Source organism: Eptesicus fuscus, chromosome 5, assembly GCF_027574615.1.
Source record: "Eptesicus fuscus isolate TK198812 chromosome 5, DD_ASM_mEF_20220401, whole genome shotgun sequence".
Lineage (NCBI taxonomy): Eukaryota > Metazoa > Chordata > Mammalia > Chiroptera > Vespertilionidae > Eptesicus > Eptesicus fuscus.
In genome coordinates, this window is record NC_072477.1 from 21503297 (window position 1) to 21530037 (window position 26741).

At 43.0% G+C, this 26741-nt stretch overlaps 1 protein-coding gene across 1 annotated transcript in view; it reads right to left on the reverse strand.

The window, feature by feature from the left end:
• Positions 1-26741, reverse strand: part of FLVCR2 (FLVCR heme transporter 2) — a 70600-nt gene that overhangs the window by 19703 nt on the left and 24156 nt on the right. The window contains exons 2-3 of the mRNA XM_028141346.2: positions 18286-18427; positions 13147-13284 (exon numbers count right to left, since the gene is read on the reverse strand). Of these exons, the coding sequence (XP_027997147.2) occupies positions 13147-13284; positions 18286-18427 (280 nt within the window). The remainder of the gene's footprint in view (positions 1-13146; positions 13285-18285; positions 18428-26741) is intronic.

Consider the following 26741-nt stretch of genomic DNA (forward strand, 5'->3'; position numbering starts at 1 on the left):
TTGGGCATGTATAGCTCCAGCAAGTTAAGCCTGCCGGGTGAGGGCCATACTACTCCTATGAGAAAATGTGATCTTCTCTGAAAGGCCTGGTCATTCCTGGCATCATCCCCCAGAGGAAGTACCAGTCCCTGAGGGGGAGGGCTTTAGGAAGGCAGAAAGGACTCGTTATCACTCTGTGTCTTGCCTTGTCAAGAGTATTTTTTTTTTTTCAAACTGTGGCCCAGAGACCGCTGACATTAGAAGTCCTCAGAGTTTAAAAGTGCAGGTACGTGGGCTCTGCCCCGGGCCTACCCTAGCTGAATCTCCTGGAATGGCGCTAGAAATCTACATTTTAACAAAAACCAACCAAACAAACAAAACCTGGACATAAAGGGCCTTGGGAATACTGAAGATCAATGGCCAGGCCCAGGTCCCAGGTGTGGGGTTAACATGGAGGCAGCAGGGGTGGGAAGGGACTTCAAGACAGTGAGAATGTCCTCAACCCTGCTGCAAACCAGAATAGCCTAGAATGCTTGTTAGTAGCAGATTTCCAAGGACGGACCCAGAAATTCAAATTCTGGATTAGAATTTCCAGGAGAGAGGCATGGAAATCTTTCCATGTATTCAATCGATCACCCCAGGGAATTCTATCATTAGGCAAACCTGGGGAACATTGATCCTAGGTCCTATCTCTGTGTTCTGTTCACTCTGTTCATTTCCCTTTTTTCCTTCTTGTACTAAACCCTTGTGTGGTTTATTTGGGGGGGGGGGCAGATTTTTAGAGAAAGAGAGGAAAGGAGAGGGAGGGAGAGTGAGAGAGGGGGAGAGGGAGAGAGGGAGAAAGGAGGGAGAGAGAGAGAGAGAGGAGAGAGAGAGAGGAGAGAGAGAGAGAGAGAGAGAGAGAGACATCAATTTGTTGTTCCACTTATATATGCATTCATTGGTTGCTTCTTGTATGTGCCCTGATGGAAGATCGAACCCACACCTTGGCTTATCAAGACGATGTTCTAACCAACTGAGCTACCTGGCCAGGGCTAAACCCTTGTTTCAAAGGGCCAACATGACCTCAGCAAAGCTCCAGGGATTCACAAGGATTTTATACCTACCCTTTTTTTTTATTATTATTGTTTAAAGTATTACAGATAGTAGTACATATGTCTCCTTTTTTTCCCCGTTGACCTTCCCCCGGCCTCCCCTACCCCCCGGCACTTACCCTCACCCCACACCATCCCCCGCTCAGTGTCTTGTGTCCATTGGTTATGCTTATATGCATGCATACAAGTCCTTCAGTTGATCTCTTACCTGCCCCCCCCCAACACTCCCCAGCCTTCCTGCTGTAATTTGACAGTCTGTTTGATGCTTCTCTACCTCTGTATCTATCTTTTTGTTCATCAGGTTATAATGTTCTTTATTATCCATAAATGAGTGAGATCATGTGGTATTTTTCTTTCACTGCCTAGCTTATTTCACTTAGCATAATGCTTTCCAGTTCCATCCATGCTGCTGCAAATGGTAAGAATTCCTTCTTTTTTATAGCAGTGTAGTATTCCATTGTGTATATGTACCATAGTTTTCTAATCTACTCATCTGCTGATGGGCATTTAGGCTCTTTCCAAAACTTAGCTATGGTGAATTGTGCTGCTATGAACAAGGGGGTGCATATATCCTTTCTGATTGGTGTTTCTGTTTTCTTGGGATATATTCCTAGAAGTGGTATTACTGGGTCAAATGGCAGTTCCATTTTTAAATTTTTGAGGAAACTCCATACTGTTTTCCACAATGGCTGCACCAGTCTGCATTCCCACCAGCAGTGAAGGAGGGTTTCATTTTCTCCGCATCCTCTCCAGCACTTGTCGTTTGTTGATTTGTTGATGACAGCCATTCTGACAGGTGTGAGGTGGTACCTCATTGTTGTTTTGATTTGCATCTCTCAGATGATTAGTGACTTTGAGCATGTTTTCATGTGTCTCTTAGCCTTCTGTATGTCCTCTTAGTGTCTCTTTAGATCCTTTGCCCATTTTTTGATTGGCTTATCTTTCTTTTGTTAAGTTGTATGAGTTTCCTATAATGTTGGAGATTAAACCCTTATCGGAGATAACATTGGCAAGTATGTTCTCCCATGCAGTGGGCTTTCTTGTTGTTTTGTTGATGGTTTCTCTTGCTGTGCAGAAGCTTTTTATTTTGATGTAGTCTCCATTTGTTTATTTTCTCCTTAGTCTCTCTTGCCCTAGGATCTGTGTCTGTAAAGATATTGGTACGACATATGTCAGCAATTTTGCTGCCTATGGAGTCTTGTAGAATTTTTATCGTTTCCCGTCTTATGTTCAAGTCCTTTAGCCATTTTGAGTTTGTTTTTGTGTATGGTGTAAGTTGGTGATCTAGTTTCATTTTTTTGCATGTATCTGACCAAATTTCCCAGCACCATTTATTTAAGAGGCTGTTTTGACTCTATTGTATGCTCTTGCCTCCTTTGTCAAAAATTAATTGAGTATAATGGGTTGGGTCCATTTCTGGGTCCTCTATTCTATTCCATTGGTCTATATGTCTGTTCTTGTGCCAGTACCAGGCAGTTTTGAGAACCGTGGCTTGGTAATATAGTTTGATGTCTGGTATTGTGATCCCTTCAACTTTGTTCTTCTTTCTCAAGATAGTTGTGGCTATTCGGGATCTTTCTTTGTTCCAGATGAATTTTTGGAGAGTTTGTTCTATATCTTTGAAATATGCCATTGGTATTTTAATAGGTATTGCATTGAATCTATAGATTGCTTTAGGTAGTATGGACATTTTAATGATGTTGATTCTACCAATCCGTGAACATGGTATGTTCTTCCATTTGTTTATGTCTTCCTCTATCTCTTTTTTCAATGTCCTGTAGTTTTCCGAGTACAGGTCTTTTACATCCTTAGTTAAGTTTATTCTTAGGTATCTTATTTTTTTTGGTGCAATGGTAAATGGGACTGTTGTTGTTTTTTTTTCATTTCTCTTTCTGTGAGTTCATTATTGGTGTATAAAAAGGCCATAGATTCCTGGGCATTAATTTTGTATCCTGCTACATCGCCAAATTCATTTATTAGGTCTAGTAGTTTTTTGATGGAGTCTTTGGGGTTTTCTATGTATTGTATCATGTCATCTGGGAATAAGGACAGTTTTACTTCTTCTTTTACAATTTGGATCCCTTTTATTTCTTCTTGTCTGATCGCTATGGCTAGTACTTCTAATACTATGTCGAACAGGAGTGGTGAAAGTGGGCATCCTTGTCTTGTTCCTGTTCTTACAGGAAATGAGTTTAGTTTTTGCCCATTAAGTATGATGTTGGCTGTAGGTTTGTCATATAGGGCTTTTATTATGTTGAGGTATGATCCCTCTATTCCCACTTTGCTGAGAGTTTTTATCAAGAAAGGGTGTTGGATTTTGTCAAATGCTTTTTCTGCATCGATTGATATGATTATGTGATTTTTGTCTCTCAGTTTGTTTATGTGATGAATCACATTTATTGATTTGTGGGTGTTGTACCATCCTTGCATCCCCGGTATAAATCCCACTTGGTCATGGTGTATGATCTTTCTAATGATTGCTGAATCCAAGTTGCTAAAATTTTGTTGAGGATTTTAGCATCTATGTTCATCAAGGATATTGGTCTGTAGTTCTCTTTTTTGTGGTGTCTTTATCTGGTTTTGGAATTAGGGTAATGCTGGCTTCATAGAAAGAGCTTGAAAGTGTGCCTTCCTCTTGAATTTTTTTGAATAGTATGAGGAGGATAGGTTTTAGTTCTTCTTTGTTTGGTTGGTTTTTGTTAAAACATGCTCAAAGTCACTAATCATCCGAGAGATGCAAATCAATTCTTCTTTGAATGCTTGGTAGAACTACCCTGTAAAGCTGTCAGGACCAGGCTTTTGTTTGCTGGAATATTTTTGATCACTGTTTCAATTTCTTTGGTAGTTATCGGCCTCTTCAGGTTTTTTTTATTCTTCTTGGTTGAGTTTTGGGAGCTTGTATTTTTCTAGGAATATGTCCATTTCATCTAGGTTGTCCATTTTGTTGGAATAGAGTTGTTCATAGTATTTTTTCATAATCGTTTGTATTTCTGTGGGATCGGTTGTTATTTCACCTCTTTCATTTCTGATTTTGTTTATTTGGGTCCTCTCTCTTTGCTTCTTGGTGAGCCTGGCTAGAGGTTCTTCATCAATCTTGTTTTCCTTTCAAAGAACCAGCTCTTGGTTTTGTTGATCTTTTGTATTGTTTCTTTGGTCTCTATGTCATTTATCTCTGCTCTGATCTTTATTATTTCATTCCTTCTGCTTACACTGGGCTTTTCTTGTTGCTCTCTTTCTAACTCTTTGAGTTGTAGGGTTAGGTAATTTATTACCTTTGTTTTTTTGTTTTTTGCAGTAGTCTTGTAGAGCTATGAACTTCCCTCTCAAGACTGCTTTCGCTGTGTCCCATAGATTTTGGATTGTTGTGTTTTCATTGTCATTTGTTGCCATGCTGTTTTTTTATTTCTTCCTTGATCTCTCTGGTAACCCAGTCATTGTTTACGAGCATGCTGTTTAGTCTCCATGTGTTTGATTTTCTTGGATTGTTTTTATTGTAGTTGATTTCCAGTTTTATGCAACTATTATCTGAGAAGATGCTTGATATGATTTCTATCTTCTTGAATTTGAAGAGACTTTGCCTATGTCCCAGCATATGGTCTATCTTTGAAAATGACCCATGTGCACTTGAGAAGAATGTATATTCTGTGGCTTTGGGGGTGAAATGTTCTAAAGACGTCAATTAATTCCATCTGATCTAGTGAGTCATTTAGAATTGATGTTTCTTTGCTGATTCTTTTTGTTTTGTTTAGAGGATTTGTCCAATGGTGATAGTGGGGTATTAAAGTCCCCTACTATGACTGGATTGCTGTCAATCTCTCCCTTGATATACTCCAGAAGTTTTTGTTGTTGTTTTTTTTTCCATATATTTGGGTGCTCCTGTATTGGGTGCATATATGTTTACCAGTGTTATTTCTTCTTGTTGGATTTCTCCCTTTAGTATTATGAAGTAGCCTTCCTTATCTCTTGTTATGTGCTTCACTTTGAGATCTAATTTGTCAGATATAAGTATTGCTACCCCAGCTTTTTTTTTCATTTCCATTCACCTGAAAAACCTTTTTCCATCCCTTCACCATCAGTCTGTGTGAGTCCTTTGTTCTGAGGTGGGTTTCCTGTAGACCGCAGATATATGATTCATGTTTTCTTATCCACTCAGCTACCCTATGTCTTTTAATTGGGGTATTTAATCCATTTACATTTAAAGTTATTATTGATAGGTACTTGTTTGTCACCATTTTTATTCTTTATGCCTGTGTTCCTTCTTCCCTTCCTATTTCTTCTTTTTACAGCAGACCCTTTAGCATTTCTTGCATTGCTGGTTTGGTGGTAATAAACTCCCTTAGTCCTTTTTTGTCTGTGAAGCTCCTGATTTCCCCCTCAATTTTGATTGATAGCCTTGCTGGGTACAGTATTCTTGGATTCAGACCCTTCCTTTGCATGACTTTGTATATTTCATTGCATTCCCTTCTGGCCTGATGTGTTTCTGTTGAGAAATCAGTCACTAGTCTGATGGGGGATCCTTTGTAGGTAACTACTTTCTATCTCTCTCTGGCCACTTGTAAGGTTCTTACTTTGTCGTTGGTGTTTGCCAATTTAATTATAATGTGCTTTGGCGTCGGTCTTTTGGGATTCATTCTGTTTGAGACTCTGTGAGCTTCTTGGATTTGTGTGAGTTTTTTCTTCACTATATCAGTGAAGTTTTCTGACATTATTTCTTCAAACAGGTTTTCTGTTCCTTGCTCTGTTTCCTCTTCTTCTGGCACCCCTATTATGCGGATGTTGTTTTGTTTCGTGTTGTCCCAAAATTCCCTTAGGAATTCTCCTCCTGTTTTTTAAGTTTTTTTACTAGATGCTGCTCTGCTTGGGTATTTTTTTCTACCTTGTCTTCTAGTTCACTGATGCAGTCCTCTGCTTCTTCTAGTCTACTATTGATTCTTTCTATTGAGTTCTTTATGGCAGTGATGTAATTTTTCATTTCTTCTTGGTTCTTCTTCATTTCCTCTTGGTTCTTACACATATTGTTGAATTTGTCTTCCATTATTTTCAGTGACCTTATGACCATTTCTCTGAATTCTTTCTCTGACATATTGCTTGCCTCTATTTCGTTTACTTCCTTTTCTAGTGATGCCTCCTTTTCTTTCATATGCGGGCTATTTTTTTGTCTCCCCATGATCTCTCTTCTCTAGTTATCTGGTTATGTAGTTCTCTCTCTCCTGCGTTGATTTAAAGGCACAATATACAACACAACAAGGCACCACGCACAAGGCACTGAACACCAATGTATTCATGATACTAATAACCCCAAATAAAGGTGGCCACCACAGAAAAGAGAATTAGGGGATAAGAAAAAAAAGAGTGCAAAAATGATATTGAGAAAAGAAAAAAAAGTAAGAGAGAAAAGAAAGAGAATAAAAAAGAGGGGGGGGGGACTATTTATTTGGGGAGAAAACTCCAATAGAACAACCACTAATCCCAAAAAATGCACCCATAGATGAATGCAAACTACAAAAAAACAACTAAAAACAAGTGAGGAGAGGAAAAACAGATGCAAAAAAACAAACAAAAACAAAAAAAGTGTAACAATCTCACCAATAAGCACAACAATAACTAATCTAATCAACAATCAAGCAAACAACAACAACAGGACAGAGAGAAAGCAAGACAAAACAAAACAAAAAAACCTAGAACAAAAAAAACAAAAGAGAACAAAAAAATAACAACAACAAAAACAGACAAACAATAAAAAGGGCAAAGAGAAAAAAAATGAATTGGATAGTGAAGAAAGAGAAGAGAGAGGTGTGTATGGACTTAGAGCAGGGTATCAGGAATTAAATATATAAATAGGGTGAATTGTTACAGGGCATAAAAAGAAGGAATAGGGAAAATCTAAAGCAGGAATAGGTTAAGAGAAACAGGACAACAAAAGAGGAAAAGTGAGGAAGAGAGTGTTGGCATAAAGGTAAAGTTTAGATAGACTAAAATGATGCTAAAGGAAAAATTAAAATGTAGAACACTAATACCAAAATAAATTAAAATAGAGAAAAAAAATGACACTTAAAAAAAGGTAAACAGTAGTTGTAATAATACTGATTAAAAATAAAAATATAATACTTACAAAGGTAAAATCAAGTGAGGAAAAAAAGATAAAAAATTTAGTTTCTTAAGTAAAAGATGAAAAAATAAAAATGTGCAATAGTAAAGGTCATTCACTTCCTCTACTGTTCTGTTTGGTATGCTTGTTTCCTGTCCGGTATTCAAGACAGTATAGAAGTTCCCTGTGTTCCACTATTCCTCTGTGTTATAAACCACAGTCCTGATTTTCCAGCAGGCAGTATTTCTTTGTTTCTTAGACTCCTTTATTTGTGTTTACACAAGAGTCAATTTGTGATTCAATCCCTGGGTGGCAGTGTTTCCGGAATGACCTCCGAGGCTATAAGTCCTCTCTAGCCAGTATTTAGATTTTGTTTTCCCTGTCGCACTTAATACTGGTTTGGTAGTATGGACTGCCCCAGAGCTGGTTCTCTGATCATTACTCCCCACTCTGATCCCCAGTTCCACAAAAACAAGCTTCCCCTGCAGTCTCTGAGAGTGTCCCCAGTTGGGTGATCCTATGTACTGGGCTTAGTAATCAAAAGTAAGGATTTAAAGAGAAAAAAAGAGCCAGAGTAAGTGCACAAACTCATGACTTTTACCCTCTGGCACTGCGCACAACTCTTTGACACACAACTCTTTGAATGTCTCTGTGCACGCATCTTTTTTTCCCCCCTGGCACTAAGCAGCTGGCACACTGTTAAAATTTTAGGCTGCCTTTTTGTGCCCCATCCAGCTTTGGGTTGCTTTTTAGAGTTCCCTTCTGCTAGCAGCCCTGCGGATCCCCTTCCACATTCACAGATGACACTAGCCCTAACGGCCACAGATTTTGTGGGGCGCAGACTCCCGGGGACCTCTAGCTCCTGTTGTGCGCATTTCTCTCTCCTGCCTGGATCACAGACCTCACCTTTTCCTAGGTGAAATCTGACCTTTCCATGAGAAGGTGCAGAGCTACTCCGAGTTCGCGTATTCGTGCTGCTTGAGGTCCGGTGTTCCTGGGTTCGCAGCTGTTCCCTGGGTGGTGGTGGTGTAGATTCCTGGGATGTGTCGGCTTCCGATAACAGCCACTCTCCCCTTCAAGATGGCGCGGTCTCCGCGTCAGAGCCAGTTGCTCCAGGAGAGATTTCAGCAGCAGGGGAGGCTGCCCGGTCAGGGGAGCCCGGTCCAGCAATTCCCAACAGTCCCTTGGAGTATAACTGTCCTTCACCCACGAATATACACTCCCCATGCAACCACACACTCTCCTTTCATTCTCTCACTCACACACTATCATGCAGTCTGCCTTCCCATCGGCAGCCATCTTCCAGGACCAATCTATACCCACTCTTAAGCCAAGGTCTTCGAGGGGGCCCAAAGCATCCTCCTTAGGCCCATGTAAAGCCCATGAGAGCCCCAAGGGAAGGTGTTTTCGGGACACACGGTGAGGCTCTGGGTTCAGGTGCCCAGCATGGAAGAGTATCCAGAAGCCCTGGAGGCAAGGCTGGGGAGAGCAGGGGAAAGTATTCCCTTCAAGGACATTCTTTAGAGGAGCAGCATTTTTCACAGGGCAATTATTATACCATCACCAGTGATGAAAAGAGATTAGAGGGAGCCCTGGGAAAGCAAGACCTAGAGGCACAAAGAGAAGGTAGCTGAAGAAAGGTTTTTTCTTCACCCCCCTCCCACTGCTGACACACATCACAAGACCTGCCCTACCCCAAACTCTGTAGGACCCTCAGAGGATCTGGTTCCAGCCCCATCTTCCTGCACTGCCCAACTCAGAAGGTTGGGGGCGGGGGTCTATTTTACTAGAGAAGGAGGCAGTTTCTTCTTCTTGTGATAGTTTGGCAACATCAAGCACAAACCCTCTTCTGCACCTCCTCCCTCTAAGTGGGCTGCCAAATTTAAGAAACAAATAAAGACAAACCACATACCTGGTTAAATTTGAATTTCAGAAAAATGAATCACTTTTTAGCATAAATATACCCCAAATATCACATGGGGCATGTTTGGGGTTTTTTCTCCCCATTGCTTTTTTTTCTGAGAGAGTGGAAGGGAGGGAGAGAAGAAAGAAGGGAGGGAGGGAGGGAGAGAGAGAGAGGGAGAGAGAGAGAGAGAGAGAGAGAGAGAGAAACATCAATGTGAGAGAGACACATCGACTGGTTGCCTCCCACACGGGTCTGACTGGGAGTGGGAGCAAACTGACAACCCAGGTCTGTGTTTAACTTGATGGCCCTTATTTTATCTCAAAAAACTACCTCTAAGGGTGTGGCCAGACCCTATAGGGAAATTCCTCTGAAGCCTTCACTGCACTTCAGCTCTGGGCAGCTGACTCAGCAGCTTTTGTTCCCCTTCAGAGAACTCCAATGAGGAGCAAATGTTATCAATAGTCATCCCCTATGCCAGGCAGCCTGGATATTGAGTCAACGCTAAGGCAGAAGTGGGGGGCAGGAGTATGGGGGCGGGGGGCAGTGCAGGGCTCACCCTGGAAGGCTGCCATTCTTTCCAAAGAGAGTTTAAGAAATGGGGCTCAATCCCCAATGGGGGGCATGTAGGAAGCAGCTGGTTAATGATTCTCTCATCAATGTTTTTAATTCTCTCTCCCTCTCCTTTCCTTTTTTTTTTTTTTTTAAAGAAAGAAAAGAAAAGAAATGGGCCCTGCCAGCATTGCTCAGTGGTTGAGCGTTGACCCATGCATCAAGAGGTTTCGGGGTTTGATTCCCAGTCAGGGCACATGCCTGGGTTTCAGGCTTGATCCCCAGCAGTTTGGGGGCAAGCAGCGTGCAGGAGGCAGTCAGTTGATATTTCTCTCTCTCTCTCCCTCATTTTTCTTTAAAATCAATAAAAACATATTTAAAAAAAGAAATGTGGGGGGGGAAGAGGGGGAGTAGGGGGAATTAGAAAGACAAAAGATGGGTGAAGGTGGTATACTCAGTAACTGACACCAAAATTCAGACCTCCCATTCTTTATGCGCAACTCTGAACTCAACGGACCAACATTCAAGGCTCTTACTCTAAGGCATGTCCACCCATGTCCTGCAAATGTGTTTGTGAAATGCTATTATCTGCTAGAATCCCAGCCATGTGCTAAATTTATAGGGGTTTGTTTTTTTGTTTTTAATTTGGAGCAAAGATAGTGGGAGAAGAAAGCAGAGATTCTCGGGTAAACTGCCTTTACATGACCTGCAAACCTTAGAGAGACACACACTAAGGCTGAGACGCCATCATCCCCAAATCCCACAGATGGCTGGCCAATAGGTTGGTCCTGCTTCCCAAACCCTCAAACTCTAGATCCACACCCTAGAAGAAAGCAACCCCGTGTTAACTGGTCTGGAGAATTAAATCGGAGGAAGAATACACTCCCCTGGGCAGACCCAAGACCACCTGGGCAAGTGGGCTAAGAAAGGAGCTGTGTTCTGCATGAGGAGGCAGGACGCCGTTGGTTAGAAAGACGGGCTCGGGCCTCAGACAGGCAGAAGTGCATATCCAAGCTCTATTGCTCTCTAGCTGCCCAATGGTGGGCAAGGAACTAAACCAGAGTCTCGGTTTCCTCGGGTATAAAATGAAATGGAGTTAAGGACCTATGTCATGGGTTTGTTTCAAAGATTAAAAGAGATAATGCATGTAAAGCCCTTCACATGGTGCCTAATGGACAGTAATGGGCTCAATAGGCTTTTTTCAAGTCTGTGTTTGAACCTAAGAATCACTTCCTTGTTGGCAAAGAGCCTTCTCTCCACGGCCAGTTCTCTACCATGCAAATTAGGCTTGTGGTTCTCTGAGATGAGTACAGACATCCAGGTACCCCCAGGCCTTTGAGGAAAATGTTAATAAATTCTACCCACATACAGCAGAGTCCAATGCTTCGGAGACTCAGAAGTGAATTGCTTTGCCCATCAACCCACACGAGCCAGCTTATTACTGTGGATGAATGCAGAGATATCCTAAGACCTGAGAAGCTTGGAGAGAATGAGGCCTGGAGACCCGAGACCTTGAAGACTAATCAGTTACCGAGAGCTATTCCAGATGAGAGGTCACTGAACTACGTGTATGCCAGAAACACTTAGGCGTGCCTCTCTAGCCATGAACGATGCCACCTCTTATCAATGCTTTAGCAGATAAACACTTTGAGATAAAGGGCATTGATAAGCCTAACATGAAACCATGGCACAATTTTAGGAAGGGACCATAGGCAATTACTAGTACGTAACAAGCATCAAGGAGGAAGGAGCTGGAGTTAGGCAAACCTGTATCTGAATCCTGGCACTTAAAAGCTGTGTGATCTTAAGCTAGTTACCTAATTCCTCTGAGTTTCAGTTTCCTCATACCTTAATTGGGGATAGTTATAGTATCTACCTAACATGGGTGTGGGGGAAGTTAAATAAAAGCATATGTGAAATGTCTTGGCACATAGTAAATGCTATTGTTGCAATAAAACCCATGGCTTATGAACCTATAGAGAATACAAGGTTATAGTTAACTGAGGTTTCACCAAGAATAAATCATGTTAAACCAATCTCATTTTTTAAATACCTGTAGAGTTACTGAGCATGTTATACATTTGTTGACTTTTGATTTTAAACTAGATAATTGATTAAGTGGTCAAATGTAAGATGGAGAGCAGTACAGTTGGGTAGATCCATTTAATGGAATGCCACGAGGTTTTGTTCTTACCCTTGTCTGATCTAACATTCTTATTAAAGGTTGGGAAAAAAGATGCAGAAAACACCATGCTGGAGAGGCAAGCCAATACACAGCATAAAGATTAAAATTTACCTTAACGAAGGCAACAAAATGAAATGAAAGAGGCCCTAGCTGGTTTGGCTTAGTGGATAGAGCATTGGCCTGCAGAATGAAGGGTCCCAAGTTCGAGTCAGGTCAAGGGCACTTGCTCAGGTTGCGGGCTCAGTCCCCAGTAGGGGGACATGCAGGAGGCAGCCAATCAATGAGTCTCTCTCATCATTGATGTTTCTATCTCTCTCTCCCTCTCCCTTCCTCTCTTAAATCTATCTATCTATCTATCTATCTATCTATCTATCTATCTACACTAATAAAAGAGAAATATGCAAATTGACCATCACTTTGCGACACCCACCAGCCAACCAGGAGTGAATGCAAATTAACCTGCCAAAGATGGCAGCGGTCCCACCCTCCAGCCACTCCAGGCCTCTGGGCAGCATGCATGCAGGCGCAGAGCGGCCAGGCAGGGTGGGACGGCTGCTATGAGGGGAAGGGCGGGGGGCAGAGGGAGCTACAGGAGGGGTGTTCCAGCTGGAGTGAAGACTGAAGGCTCTGGCTGGAGCAAAGACTCTGGCTGGAGCAAAGACGGAAGGCGGCGGCCAGAGCGAAGGCCTGGGACCCGGGTGCCAGAGGAAAACCGGTGCCAGCAGCCCAGGGAAGGAAGGCCTATTGCACGAATCTTCATGCAACAGGCCTCTAGTTTTTAAATAAAATGAAAGAGGATATTGTCTTACATTCAAATAAATACTCTGTAGGAGTCAATGTTACAAGACGAAGGAAGATTGGTGGAGGAGTGATTCATATAGCAAGACTCATTTATGCATGCATGCATTTATTTATTAAGAGTCATTCATTCACTCAATAACTATAGGAGTATCCACTCCAGGCCAGCCACTACTGGTGATGAAAAGACATATAAATCTCTGCTCTCAAGGAGATCCTTGTCTAGTGAGAAGACAGACCTGGAAATGGAACAGCACAGCGAGAGAGGAAAGATCACCTAATCCTGCTTTACAGCAGTGATACTGAAGTAAGATTGGAGGATCAGCAGGCATATGCCAGATAACCTGATACGGGAAGGAATGGTTTTCTGAGTGGATTTTGCAGAACCTGCAAAGGCCCTGAGACAGAGCTGACTGTTCTGGTTGACCCTCGACAATTACTTTACATGCACATTTGGGATCTGGAAAAAGTAACATGCATAGACACATCAGGCCTCTTGCCTCACATTCCCAGTTCAAGTATACTCCTGGACACAACTGCATCTTACCATAGGTGATGACAAGCAGCTTGAAGTTGAGGTTTTTGAAGAGCCGGATGATGGGATTTAAGTACGAAGTTTCCGGTACTAAGGAATAGCTCAGGGATTGGGCCCTGCTGGGGGGATGTTTAGGCTTCTCCTTGAATACTGAAAGATAAAGAAACAGAGAGATCACTGAACATCCCTGTGGTTACAGCCCAGCAGAGTTACACATGGACAAGAGCTGACTCCATCACCCAAGAAGGAGCTAGGACTCAAAAGGAAATATTAATTCTTCAATTAAATCCTTTACAGCTTCCTCTCTTGAAGCTGCTTTTCATTGTCTATGGCTGAGTGTGTGGTCTATTGATTACTTTTTTTTTTATATTGATTACTTTTTCTTAATGGCCTCTGGATGACTGCAATAATTGGGGCAGTGTTCAAGGATCAAGGAGTCCCATCATGTTAGGGGCAAAAATTGGGGACTAGCTATTAGTTATAAGAAATATTTATCATGCTGTTTACCATGATTTTTTTTGTTCTGATTAAAGAAAATACATTCTGGAATATAATGAACAACATAAACTGATGAACAAAAGTAGATCCAGAGACATAGAAGCATCAAACAGACCATCAAACCTCAGAGGGAAGGCGAGGGTGGGGGGAAGGCGAGGTGTAAGAGATCACCAAAGGACTTGTATGCACGCATATAAGGATAGCCAATGGACACAGATAGTAGGGGGGTGAGGGCATGTGCTGGGGGGTGGGAGCAGCTGGGGAGAGGTCAATAGGGGGAAAAGGAAACATATGTAATACTTTAAACAATAAAGAATTTTAATTTAAATTTAAAAAGAAAGAAAGAAAGAAAGCACATTCTAACCTGGTTGGGGGTTGTATGCCCTGGGACATGGGAGCTAACATTGGAACGCAGTCCATCCTCCTGTTCTGAGAACTGCCCATCATTATGGAAATATTTACAGCCTTGTGGCTGAAGCAATCCAGACCTGGAGGCACCTGCTCTTTACAACCTCCAGCCCCTATTACCTGTAATCTGTAATCTGGTCCCGGGGTGCCCGGAGGCACCTGCCCTTTGAGACACTTCCCCCCCACCCCCCATAGCCTGCATAACTTATAACTTGCAATGATTATACCATGCCTACTTTCCCATGCCTGTAATTCCTACTTTCCCATGTAATCTTTGTCTTTCTACCCAGTATAAGCAGCTGGCTTATGGGGAGAGGCAGAGCAGATTTTTGTAGACAACCTGCTGCTCTCCCATACTGCCAGCATTACTGGAATAAACGCTCATGTATGATTCAAGGTTGTCCAGTTACAATAATAGCCAGCAAAAAAACACACTGCCGAGCACTGAAAACCACACAATAGTCACACATGGATAGAAAGGACATGAGAGCTGAGGCTTCAGGATTAGTGAGCCCAGCTCATGGCCTAGCACCCCAGCTCCTCCTGAGGGGGAGGAGACTGTGTTGCCTGTGCTTAGCACATAGCCTAGCACAGGGCAGTCAATAAATATTCCTACGTGAAAGGATCTTCTATTAGAAAAACCTGGAGTCCAATTCCTAGTTTTTCAAAGTCTGAATCAGACATCTTCCTCACAGAACCTAGAGCAAGCATGTCAAACTCTCGGCCTGTGGGCTGCATGAGGCCCACAACCTATATTTTTGTGGCCCAGCCAATATAGTGGTATGTAAGAAACATTTTAATAAAAATTTTGTAACTTAATTTTTACAATATTCTGTTATACATCCTATATAATAAAAGGCTAATATGCAGATTGACCAACTGGGGAACGGCTGGTTGCTATGACGTGCACTGACCACCAGGGGGCAGACACTCAATGCAGGAACTTCCCCCTGGTGGTCAGTGCACTCCCACAGGGGGAGCACTGCTCAGCTAGAAGCCCTGAGCGGAGCTCACGGCTGGCTAGCGCAGTGGCAGTGGTGGGAGCCTCTCCTGCCTCCGCAGCAGTGCTAGGGATGTCTGGCTGCTCGAGGGAGTGGGCCTAAGCCATCAGTCAGATATCCCCTGAGGGTTCCCAGACTGCAAGAGGGCGCAGGCCAGGCTGAGGGACCCTCCCCTCTAGTGCACGAATTTCGTGCACCTGGCCTCTAGTAATTATTAATAACGAACTACAACGTTCACTGATGACTGATTACTATAATCGTGTTGCATTCATTTCCCTTATACACCTTACGCGCAGGCGCACCATTTCTCTCCACTAATACCAGCAGCGAATATTTTAGCAGCCGACTGCCACGTCATTAGTCTTGGACTGACTTGTTTGGTGTGCGCAACAAGAAATATTTCACTTTCAGAGAACAAGAAAAATAGGTTTATTTGCATTACGCTTACTAACTTGTGCAGTAACTCAGTGTCTGGTAAGTTAGTGTTCAAGAAAAAATATTAATTTTTATTAAAATGTTCTATTATTTTGTGTTAACGATGACTCATTTATTTCAGCCCTTTGTATTCAGCATGTCTCTATCGAAATAAACCTACGTTTCTATGAAAATTGAAGCTTTTCTTTTTTTGTGGCCCACAGAAACTTAAACCTTGTTTATTTGGCCCGTGCTAGCCTTTGAGTTTGACTTGCTTGGCCTAGAGGATTAACACTGCCTCCCATGGAAGTGGCTACTCTGACGTGAAGGACTGCGGCAGGGCAATGGGGAAACCATTCCTTTATATTCTATTTTCAGTACAACTGGTACAATCAATTTAACTGCACTGGCTGCTATTCAGTTCTCTGGAGGGCAGGGCAGTTTAACCAGTTTTTTTGGCTGAACTGGTTCCCCAATTGGGTCCAAGCAGGCACCATGTGGCCTCCCCCTCACTCATCCCTATTCCAGTTAAAGGAAGCTCTCGAAATGAGGTTTAATGTCTTGAAGAGCAAAGTCTCTCCCTCCCCCGACCCTGCACCTTCAGAAAACCCTCCAGCCCTGACTACGGAGCCCTTCTTCTTTCCTTTATTCAAAGGTTTTCATTTTTAGTCTTTATTGTCATTACAGAGTATTACAGATGCCCCCACTTTCCCCCCTATTGCACCCCTCCACCCAGTTCCTCACCACGCCATTCCTTCACCCCACTCTCTGTGTCCATGGGTAACACACACATGCATATAAGTTCTTTGGTTCATCTCTTCCCTGTCCCTGCCCTTCCCTCTGAGATGTGTCAGTCTGTTCCATGTTCCCATGCCTCTGGTTCTATTCCATTTATCAGTTTATTTTGTCGTTAGGTTCCACATATAAGCGAGATCATGTGATATTTGCCTTTCTCTGACTGGCTTATTTCATTTAGCATATCTCCAGAGCCCTGCTTCCTCCTTCTCCGGAAGTGGTCCTGGGTAGTTTCCTCCTGGATGACTCCCTTGCTGTTGGGAACCTCTCATTCACTGTCTTGGCTGTTCGCCTCCCCTTCCATCAGGGCACAGAAAGCAAGGCAAGGGACTGATCCCTGCCACAGCAGATGCTTGCTTCAGCTAAGATCTTTCAGTCTGTGCTTGGTAATAAAATGCCAAAATGTAGAAATGCCCTACCTCCAGGATTTCAGCTGCAAAGAACCAGGCCCTCACCTGCCACACAAACACAAGAATTTGGAGCTGGGAACATTCCAATTTGAAACTTAAAGTTTGGCCGAGTAAGAGGATCCCTGGCTAGATTGTTCTTTCCTACTCTCACTCACAGCTCTACAGCTTCTACCTTTCCAGGAACATCGAGTCCTCTGTCCGAGACATCCTGCCCACTCTTAAGAGGCCTCCAGGCAGCCCTTTCTCAGCGTGGACCCAGGGAGGGAATGACAAGGTGAGAACAGTTGAATGAAGTAAATGATTATAAAACTGACTCTAAAGGTGAGGCCAGAAGGAAGGAATGAAACCTTTAACATGAGTGAGTGAAACTTTCAGTTATTAGGAAGAAAACCGGTTAACCTTTAGACGGGTGACTAACTGAAAATGAAAACCTTTACTCTGCTGTTTCTGAATTTATCACAGCCCATATAGTATCACTCAGATTATAAAAGAGGATATAAAATTATATTATCCATCAGTTGTATGGTGAGGAAAGGTATCTAGACTTGTGCTGATGATCACTTTAAAGTGTATGCAGATGTCAAATTAGAATACTGTGCACATGAAACGTATAATAAAAGAATTTTTAAATTATATTAACCAAATATCTCAGTGATTAAATATACCTTTATATAAAATGAATAATAGCTATCTGAGGTTGATATTAACTTGTTCAAGACTAAACTAATGGTCATTCTTTTTTATATTTTCTAGATTTTTTCATAATGAGAAAATATTACTCTTATAATCTTTTTAAAGAAAAGGATTAAAATTGTGATACCCTTGCCGAAACCGGTTTGGCTCAGTGGATAGAGCGTCGGCCTGTGGACTCAAGGGTTCCAGGTTCGATTCCAGGTCAAGGGCATGTACCTTGGTTGCGGGCACATCCCCAGTAGGGATGTGCAAGAGGCAGCTGATCGATGTTTCTCTCTCATCGATGTTTCTAACTTTCTATCCCTCTCTCTTCCTCTCTGTAAAAAAATCAATAAAATATATTTAAAAAAAAAATTGTGGTACCCAGGTATTCTCAGGTGAATCTATGAGATTATTAGTGTTTATGGGTTAATTGTGTTTTGTTTAGTTCCAGAACTTTAGAATATGGCCTTACACAAGTTTAGGCTTAAATCCAATCTCTGCCACTTAAGGACTATCGAATCTTGAATAAATTTATTTAACTCCCCTAAGTCTTCTTCTTTGTTGAATGGGACTGATAATGGTACCTTCACTCATAGGGTTGCTGAGGCTTACATGAGATTGAGCATGAACAGCACAATGCCTGTGCTATCATAAATGCTCATAGGGTTTCACCAAGGGGATCAGCAGCCTGACCATTAATTCTTGTGAGGTCATACGGGGGAACAGTTTAATTACAATCAAACCTTTACTGAGCCACTAGCAAAGTGCACAAGACCAGTTAGCACCCTATTGGGGGCAACTGCTTAGGCTAAAGCATTTGAAGACTATTAGAAGCCTGGCCTTCAGCTTCTGTAAGTGTCCACCATATTCTAGAGCCATGCGCACCAGGGCCCCACCAAAGCCAGTAGAACCTCCCTACGTCCCCACCCCCAGCAGTCTAATGAACTTACCGATGATGACAAGGATGAAAAGCAGGGTGGCGATACCTGCTATTAAGTAGAACATGATGCTGATGTCGTAGGCAAGCTTGTCCTTGTCGTCGCTAAAGGGTACCAAAACAGGAGGGACCAAGAACCCAATCGCAATTCCAAGCTATAGAAGACAGAGAGAGTCAATGTTAGTTACCAATGTCCAAGAAGTGATGGCACAAATTAAAAAGATTCCTAATAAGAAACACAATCCCAGCCCAGCCGGTGTGGCTCAGTCGTTGAGCGTCGACCTATGAACCAGGAGGTCATGGTTGGATTCCAGGTCAGGGCACAGGCCCGGGTTGCTGGCTCAATCCCCAGTGTACGTAATGCAGGAGGCAACCAATCAATGATTCTCTCTCATCATTGATGTTTCTATTTCTCTCTTCCTCTCTGAAATCAATAAAAATGTATTTTTTAAAAAAAAAAAAGAAAGGAAAAGAAACACAATCCCAGTATTTCTTAGAAATTAAACAGGGACATTTCCTCCTCAAGATATCAGAGAGAGCTTTCTTTTTATTGACAACTCAATGCACACACACCCCTGACCACCCTCACCATCAATACCTATTGAAAAAAATTATAGTTGGGACCCTGGTTGGCATGGCTCAGTTGTTTGGGCGTCACTCTGTGCACCAAAAGGTAGCTGGTTCAATTCCCTGGTGAGGGCACATGCCCAGGTTATGGGCTCAATCCCTGGTAGGGGTGTGCAAGAGGCAGTTGATCAATGTTTCCCTCTCACATCAACGTTTCTTTCTCTCTCTCTCCCCCTTCCTCTCTCTCTAAAAAATCAATTAAAAATATTAAAAATAAAAATCATAGTTGGAGTTCTCAACGCAGAATGGCTCTCCTGCAGCTGCACACTAACGAACAATGGTTCCTATACTGCAGTCTCTATGGTACAGTAAAACAATGTGGACTTTTTTGTGTGTCATTTAAATTCTTGGTTTCACTGACTGTTAATCAGGAGCTCAGAGACCAGCTTGGGGAAAGTTGAAAACTTCTACACCCTATAACTCCAAAAACTTGCATTCAGTAAGACTCAGAAGCCTAAAGTTATTACCACATTTACAAACATGAAAGCTTAAGTTCATTGTGTAAATAATTTAGCAATTGACAAGGCATCTGTAGTATAAAGTCATATGCAGTTGCATGCATCTATACATAGTCTATGGGCAAACTGGCTATAAACACACAAGCTATAGGAGACAGAGAGAGCCAATTTTAGTTACCAATGTCCAAGAGATGATGGCACAAATTTAGACACACACACACACACACACACACACACGCCAACAAGTTAAAGCAGCAGTCACCAACTGGTGGTCCGTGGACCCCTGGTGGTCTATGAAGTCCAACAGGTTGGCGACCACTGGCTTAAGGAAACCTTTGGAGCAGTGGTCGCCAACCGGTGGTCCGTGGACCACTGGTGATCCGTGAGGTCTGAAAGGTTGGAGTTAAAGCATCTCATATTTGCCTTGGAGTTCAAACTCTATTTAACCTGACAGATAATGTGACGAGGATATGTTTCCAAGAACAGAATGCCTCGATTCTGGAGTAACTAGCTGTGACTCACCTCCCAAAGCCCTTCTGCCACATGTCATACCAAAGCAGAAAATGAAAAACAGCCCGAGACCGCGGGCAAGCTTCAAGTTCCAAGACTGAAGGAAGAGAAGTCCATTGTCTTAAGGTTCCACTTTTTCTTTACTTTATTTGAAACTGTAGGTAGGGAAGCAATTTGCTTTCATTCCACACTATAATGCCATTCATCAGTTGCCAATCTGCTGACCATCTTGATTGGTTTTCCAGACTGTCAGTTATAGACACTCAGGATGGTCACTAGTGGTTCCCGGCTCTGGAACATTCACAAGTCATCATCTACAGGCCCAGTATGGGGTTCTTCCACCGTATGCCAATCTATAATCAATAAATCAAGCATCTTTAAAGCACCTACTATGTGAAAAGTATTCTGATAGATATTTTGGGAGGTACCAAGATGTATGTGAAGGGATAGGGGTGTGAAATAAAGATTAAGAGACAACACAAATAGTGATACTTGTGTGTTGAAGTTACAGAATGTTATCATTTAGAAGTTCCTTTGTCATCATTTATTACAGCAATTTTCAACCAGTGTGCTGCAAGAATTTTTAAAACAGGCAATACCTGACTATTTTGTCAGGGGCACTGATCTCTTTTCCCTTAGACTGTCAAATAAAAAAATGACAACAGACAACACAATAATAAATGTTCGCTGTGAATGCCCTATCTTGAATCCTAAATATATAAGTCATATAACAGAGTTGCATGTTATTGGTCATATCTATAACAAGGTTGGGTCTGATTGATTAATTCTTGGTACCAAAAATCTTTATATACAAGTAGGGTATAGACATTTGATTTTTTTTAAAAGTCACTTTGGAGCAAAAAGGGTAGGTAATTTCTATTATTATTATTATTTTTTTTAAGTCAATCAAAATTATACAGATTTTTGGTCATAGTGGCAAAAAATATTTTTGGTATGCTGCAGAATTTAAGTAATTAGTTTATGTGTGCCATCAGATGAAAAAGGTTGAAAATCACTGCTCTATTACAACCTAATTATTAGAAGGCCAAATGGAGGCTAAGTGAGGTTAAGCTCAAGAGGTTAAGTGACTTGTATAGGGTCACACAGAGTTCTAGCAGATCTCACCTTCTCGGGCCAGCATCTCCTCCACTGGGCCTGGCAGCGGCCTCCTGGGCTAAGAGCCACGAGTAAGGCCCAGGTGAGCAGGCTTCTCCGGAAGAGAAGCTATTTCATGTCCTTTGAGCTTTATCTAATCTTCGGTCACACTGATTTGTCAGATTACAGTCTGGCTTCTTCATTGTAATCCGGAAGATTTAGAGTAAAAACCAGCCTAGACAGAGGGGCAAATGCAACCTTCATGGCTGGGAACCTGGGCCCGCTGCAGGTCATATTTGGCCTTCTAAGTGTTTGGAGGTGGAGATCTAGAAGTTAAGTAGAATCCCAGAGGGTCCCTTTTGCAAGAATGAGGGAAGTTATGGGACATCATCTAAGGCTCTGTGATTCTTTTATTCCCCAAAGCACCCTGATATAGGACAACCTAATCCTCAATAATCTTCTGCCTCGAGAAGTAAGGATGGAGAGGCAGACTGGGAGACTCAGGGTTTTTTGTGTGTTTTGTTTTATTTATTGAATTTATTCAGGTGACATTGGTTAATAAAACTATATAGGTTTCGGGTGTACAATTCTGTAATACATTGTCTGTATATTGTATTGTGTGTTCACCACCCAAAGTCAAGTGTCCTTCCATTACCATTCATCCCTTCTTCCCTTCCCTCCACCCCCTTGCCCTCTGGTAATCACCACACTGTTGTCTGTGTCTATGAGGTTTTTATTTTTTCTTAATCCCTTCACCTTTTTCACCCAGACCCCAACCTCCCTCCTCTCTGATAGCTATCAGTCTGTTTTCTGTATCTATGAGTCTGTTTCTATTTTGCTTGTTTGTTTATTTTGTTAATTAGATCCCACATATAAGTGAAATCATATGGTATTTGTCTTTCTCTGAATGGCTTAGTTCACTTAGCATAATACTCTCCAGGTCCGTCCATACTGTCACAAAAGGTAAGATTTCCTTCTTTTTTACAGCCGAGTAGTATTCCATTGTGTAAATGTACCATAGCTTTTTTATCCACTCATCTACTGATGCGCACTTGGGCTGCTTCCAAACCTTGGCTATTGTAAATAAAGTTGCAATGAACATAGGGGTGAATATATTCTTTTAAATTAGTGTTTTGGGTTTCTTTGGATATATTACCAGAAGTGGAACCGCTGGGTCATAAGGCAGTTCCATTTTTAATTATTTGAGTAAACTCCATACTGTTTGCCACAGTGGCTGCACCAATCTGCATTCCCACTAACAGTGCACAAGGGTTCCTTATTCTCCACATCCTCTCCAACACTTGTTGTTTGTTGATTTATGGATGATAGCCATTCTCACGGGTGTGAGGTGATATCTCTTATACAACTCAACAACAAAATAACATACAATCCAATTAAAAAGTTGACAAGGGACCTGAATAGACACTTCTCTAATGAGGACACACAGATGTCCACTAGACATATGAAAAGATGTTCAACATCACTAATCATCAGAGAAAAGCAAATTGGAACCACAATGGGAGACTCAGCTTTCATTTTCTGTTTTATTTTTGCCCTTTCTGCAAACTCAAGGGTGATAGCTAAACACTGTCACTGGTCATGAGCACTTCCAAAGCAAATGTCACCATTAAAAACACGTCTGTGCAGCCTGAGGGCTTTGGCTAATAGGAAGAAGCCATCACTTGTCTTTCTGGCTCATGCATTTGGCAGAGCCAAAGTAAACCCAGGAAACCTCTGGGCTGCATCCGGGGTAAGAGTCCCATACTTAACCCACTACACAAACACACCACGTGTTCTATCGACTCTAAGAGCCCTAGAACCACTCTCCCCATCACCAGGGGCAACTCAAAAATCCCCCAGTCACAACTGAATCTGAACCCTGGCACAAAGCTGCCCTCTGAAGTGCCACCTGGCCATGAATATTGCCAGACCATGATAGTAGGATCCTGGGGCTTCCACAAAAGGCAGGGAGCTCTGTGTCAACACCAAGGTGAGGGCCTCAGTCCTAATGGAACAGGGACAGAAACATTGGTCTCATCTGAGCCCTTTGCTAGGATCCCAGGCCATTAAGCAAGGTGGATGCTGCTCTTCTTGGTAGGAGGCAACCACCTCCTCACCCACCCAACCTCATTCCTCCTATGCCCATCCCCCCATCCAACCTGCTATGCAGAGAAAGGTGAGCTCACTCTCAGCCCCAGGGCCGGGCCCCTGTGGCACCTTTCCTTTCCCCTGGACATAGTCACCAAGTCAGAGCTGGGATGTCCTCTAGGATTTCAGGGCTTCCAGGAACTGGCTCCCTGTCACCGAGGGTCAAAAATGTCCCTCTATTGGGTCAGCAGCTTTCCCTGCAGCAGACCCTCAGCCTAAAGGCTTACTTCAAACTTGATCTCCCAGTGACCTACTCTGAGGCTCACGCCCATGTCATTCATTTTAAAATACATGTTTATTGATTTGAGAGAAAGAGAGAGAGAGGGGGGGGGGGGAATAGAGAGATAGACACATTGACGAGAAACATCATGGATCAGATGCCTCCTACATGTCCCCCACTGAGGATCGAGCCCGCAACCCAGGCATATGCCCTGACTAGGAATAGAAACGTAACCTCCTGGTTCCTAGGTCGATGCTCAACCACGGAATCAAACTGACAGGGTAGCCCATGTCATTCATTTTAAAATGAACCCAACACCTTTCTTCCTTTCCACCTCAACATTCCTCGGAGACATGGTCACTCTAATACAGTGGTTAAGGGGTCAGGCCTTCGGGTCAGAAGGCTCTCAGCTGAGCCTGTTTCCTAATCTACAAAAGGAAGAGAACACTATCTAGTTACACCATCCAGCTCACTGCGTGTCCTGAGGACTGAAAGAGCTCACATGAATGGGCCTTTCCGCAGAATGCTTGATTCCAGACAAGGCCCTCACTCCCCAACTGCAAGCCTGGCTCTCCCACCCTGCCCTCTCACACAGCCATGGGGACAGGCAGGAAAGGAGGGGCCATCAGGACTCATAAGACCAACCATCCTCCCCTGGTTATCTTCCTCTTCCTCTCCTGGCTCCTTCCCTCTGCTCTTTTCTCTCAGTTACCTTTGACTCTGCCCTCTCCCATCCACTGTGTCCTTGGAAGCCCACCTTGAATCTAACCCCTCACCTTCAGGCAACTGTGATCTCTCCTCCTGCATAATATATTCAGGGGCACAGTCCTCAGCACTTCACTGACCACAAAGTCCATGCTCAAGGACCTTCAGGAGTCGGCCCCCTCAGAGGGAGCACCGAGTCCAAACCCCTCAACCTGCTGTTCTTGCCTTCCTTCACCTAGTTCCAAGCCACCTTTCCAGGCCCACGTCCACCTACTTCCTCTCTGAACCTGATGGGATGATCACAATTCCAACCTTTTCATCTTCTAGTCCAGTGATGGCGAACCTATGACACGCGTGTCAGCACTGACACGCGTAGCCATTTCTGATGACACGCGGCCGCTGAGGTGGCCGCATGCCGAGGATGAAACATTTGCGAAATAATGTTTTTTCCTCAAAGTGACACACTACCTGAGTTATGCTCAGTTTTTTGGCGAAGTTTGACACACCAAGCTCAAAAGGTTGCCCATCACTGTTCTAGTCTCTACCTTTATCTAAGCAGTTTCTTGCAAGGAAAAGTCTCCCTCTTTTAATTTTTGGGAGACCGCCTCAAGGTCAGTTTTCCTTGATTATCCTAGCTAGGCGTGATCTCCTTGCCCTAAACATCTCTACTCCTTTGTTCTCAGCCATTTTTCTGGCATAATCTGGTGCCAGATAAACAGAACAGGGGCTTCCTCAATACCTGAGTGTTGAGTGAATGGGCTGGAGTTAACTAGCAGGTCAGCAAAACATCACTTCCCTTCAGATAAGTCGGAACTGAGACCCACAGAAAGACATAGTTGGAAATTTAAATCTAGACAAGGCTCTCAGAGAAAGTTTGCTATTTAAAAAAATACATGGTTGAGGGTCCTTTTAAAATCAGAGCCCCATGAAAGATAAATTTGGGTTCAATATAGATTTCCACACACTTAAAGCCCATCAACCTATCTGGGCCAGCTTAAAGCACACAGCCACCCCCCTCCAAGGTGACATTTATATGATGAGAGACTAGATACTTGTATGTGTCCTGGAATCTCTATAGTCAATCGCAATGGTCTTGGAAAAGATTCACCTGAAGCTAAGGTTCACAGAGTACCACAGTTGAGGAAAACTTAAGCTAGATAGACAAATGAAGGAAAATGTTACCATATAAAGGGTCGTTTAAGTCCATGCCAATTTTATGGGCACTGAAGTGCAGTATGCCTAATGTCCATCGCATACAAAAACATGCCCACATGGGACTGTGCGGCTCGACACAGCAGTCACCAGCAGCAGGGAGGCCCCCGCTGGGTCTCCCAGGACCACAGCCACGTGGGGATTATGTGAGATGCTGGGAAGTGACTTCAACACTCACTGCCCCACTGTGTACTGGTGTGGGCATTTAAACTCCACAAAGATGGTGCCACTGAGGCACACATACATCATTCTCATCCTAGAAATACCTCTCCCTGTCTGTCCTTGATGTCACTTTGACATTTGCTTGTGCCTCAGTGAGTAACTAATCTGAGCAAAATGATGCACAAACAGGGGTTCCATGGCCCCAAATGTAAGGGACAAGGTTAGCTGAAGGTGCTCCACAGGAAAGCCACCTTTGGACGGTGGGGGAGGCTCAAGGGCGGTCCTGGAACTCAATCTGTGGATACCTCAGAAACAAAGAGAACGAGGTGGCTGCTAGGGCACTGAGACATCTATGTTGAACTGGCAAACAAGCCCCCAGCCACCTCGGAATGTCAGGCAGCTCCTAGACAAATGCCAGGTTAAGCAATAATATGCACGCAAAGCCTGCTCATGTGACGGTAGTTTTGCAATCCCCAAATCCAAGCCCTTGACTTCTTTTAAAAAGGCTAATTCAGAGCCGAGGAAGTAGCAGACCTTTGGGAACAAAACCAATCCCACTGATTTGGGGGAGACATCACTCATGAAAGGGGTTTATGGATTTAAAAGGCTAAGCTTTGGTCTCTAAGAATTTAGGGAGCAGGGTGAGAGCTGGTCAACTCTAAACTTCCTTGGAGCTCCCTCCCAAGTCACAGAGTTTGTCTGTAACGCTGTGATTATGCTGGTGGTTTACGCTACCTTGACACTCTTGGATTTCCTCAGTCCTAGAGGTTAGGGAAATGCAGGAAGCAGCAGCTACTGAAATTAGAATAGCCGGCTCCAATGCTTGATTCCCAGGGAAGGTAAGAATAGTAATAACAGCTGTACATTATGCTCACCATGCCACAGGCACCGTCCTAAGCACTACACACACACACACACACACACACACACACACACACACACACACTCTTTTAATCCCTATTTTAAAATCGAGGAAACTGGCATTTAAGTAGCTTGTCCCAGGTCATAACAGTAAATGATCAGGCTGGACTTCAAGCTCAGGCCATCTATACTAGAGTCTGCACTCTTAGGCTAAACTCTCAGGTCATGGCTATTCTCCAAACTAGAAGGAAGGAAATGGATGCATAATGAGCAGCGTGCTAAACGATTTTGCACTTGTTATTCCATTCAATGCCTCACAACAACCCCTTAACGTTGGCATCATTCTCTCTGGTTTGGTTTTTACAAATGAGAAAACATCTGTAATTTGCCCAAGGTCACCCAGCTTCTAATGGCAAAACAGATTCAAACCCATGGCTGTCTGACTCCAAATCCTTTGAAGAGGGTGAATGC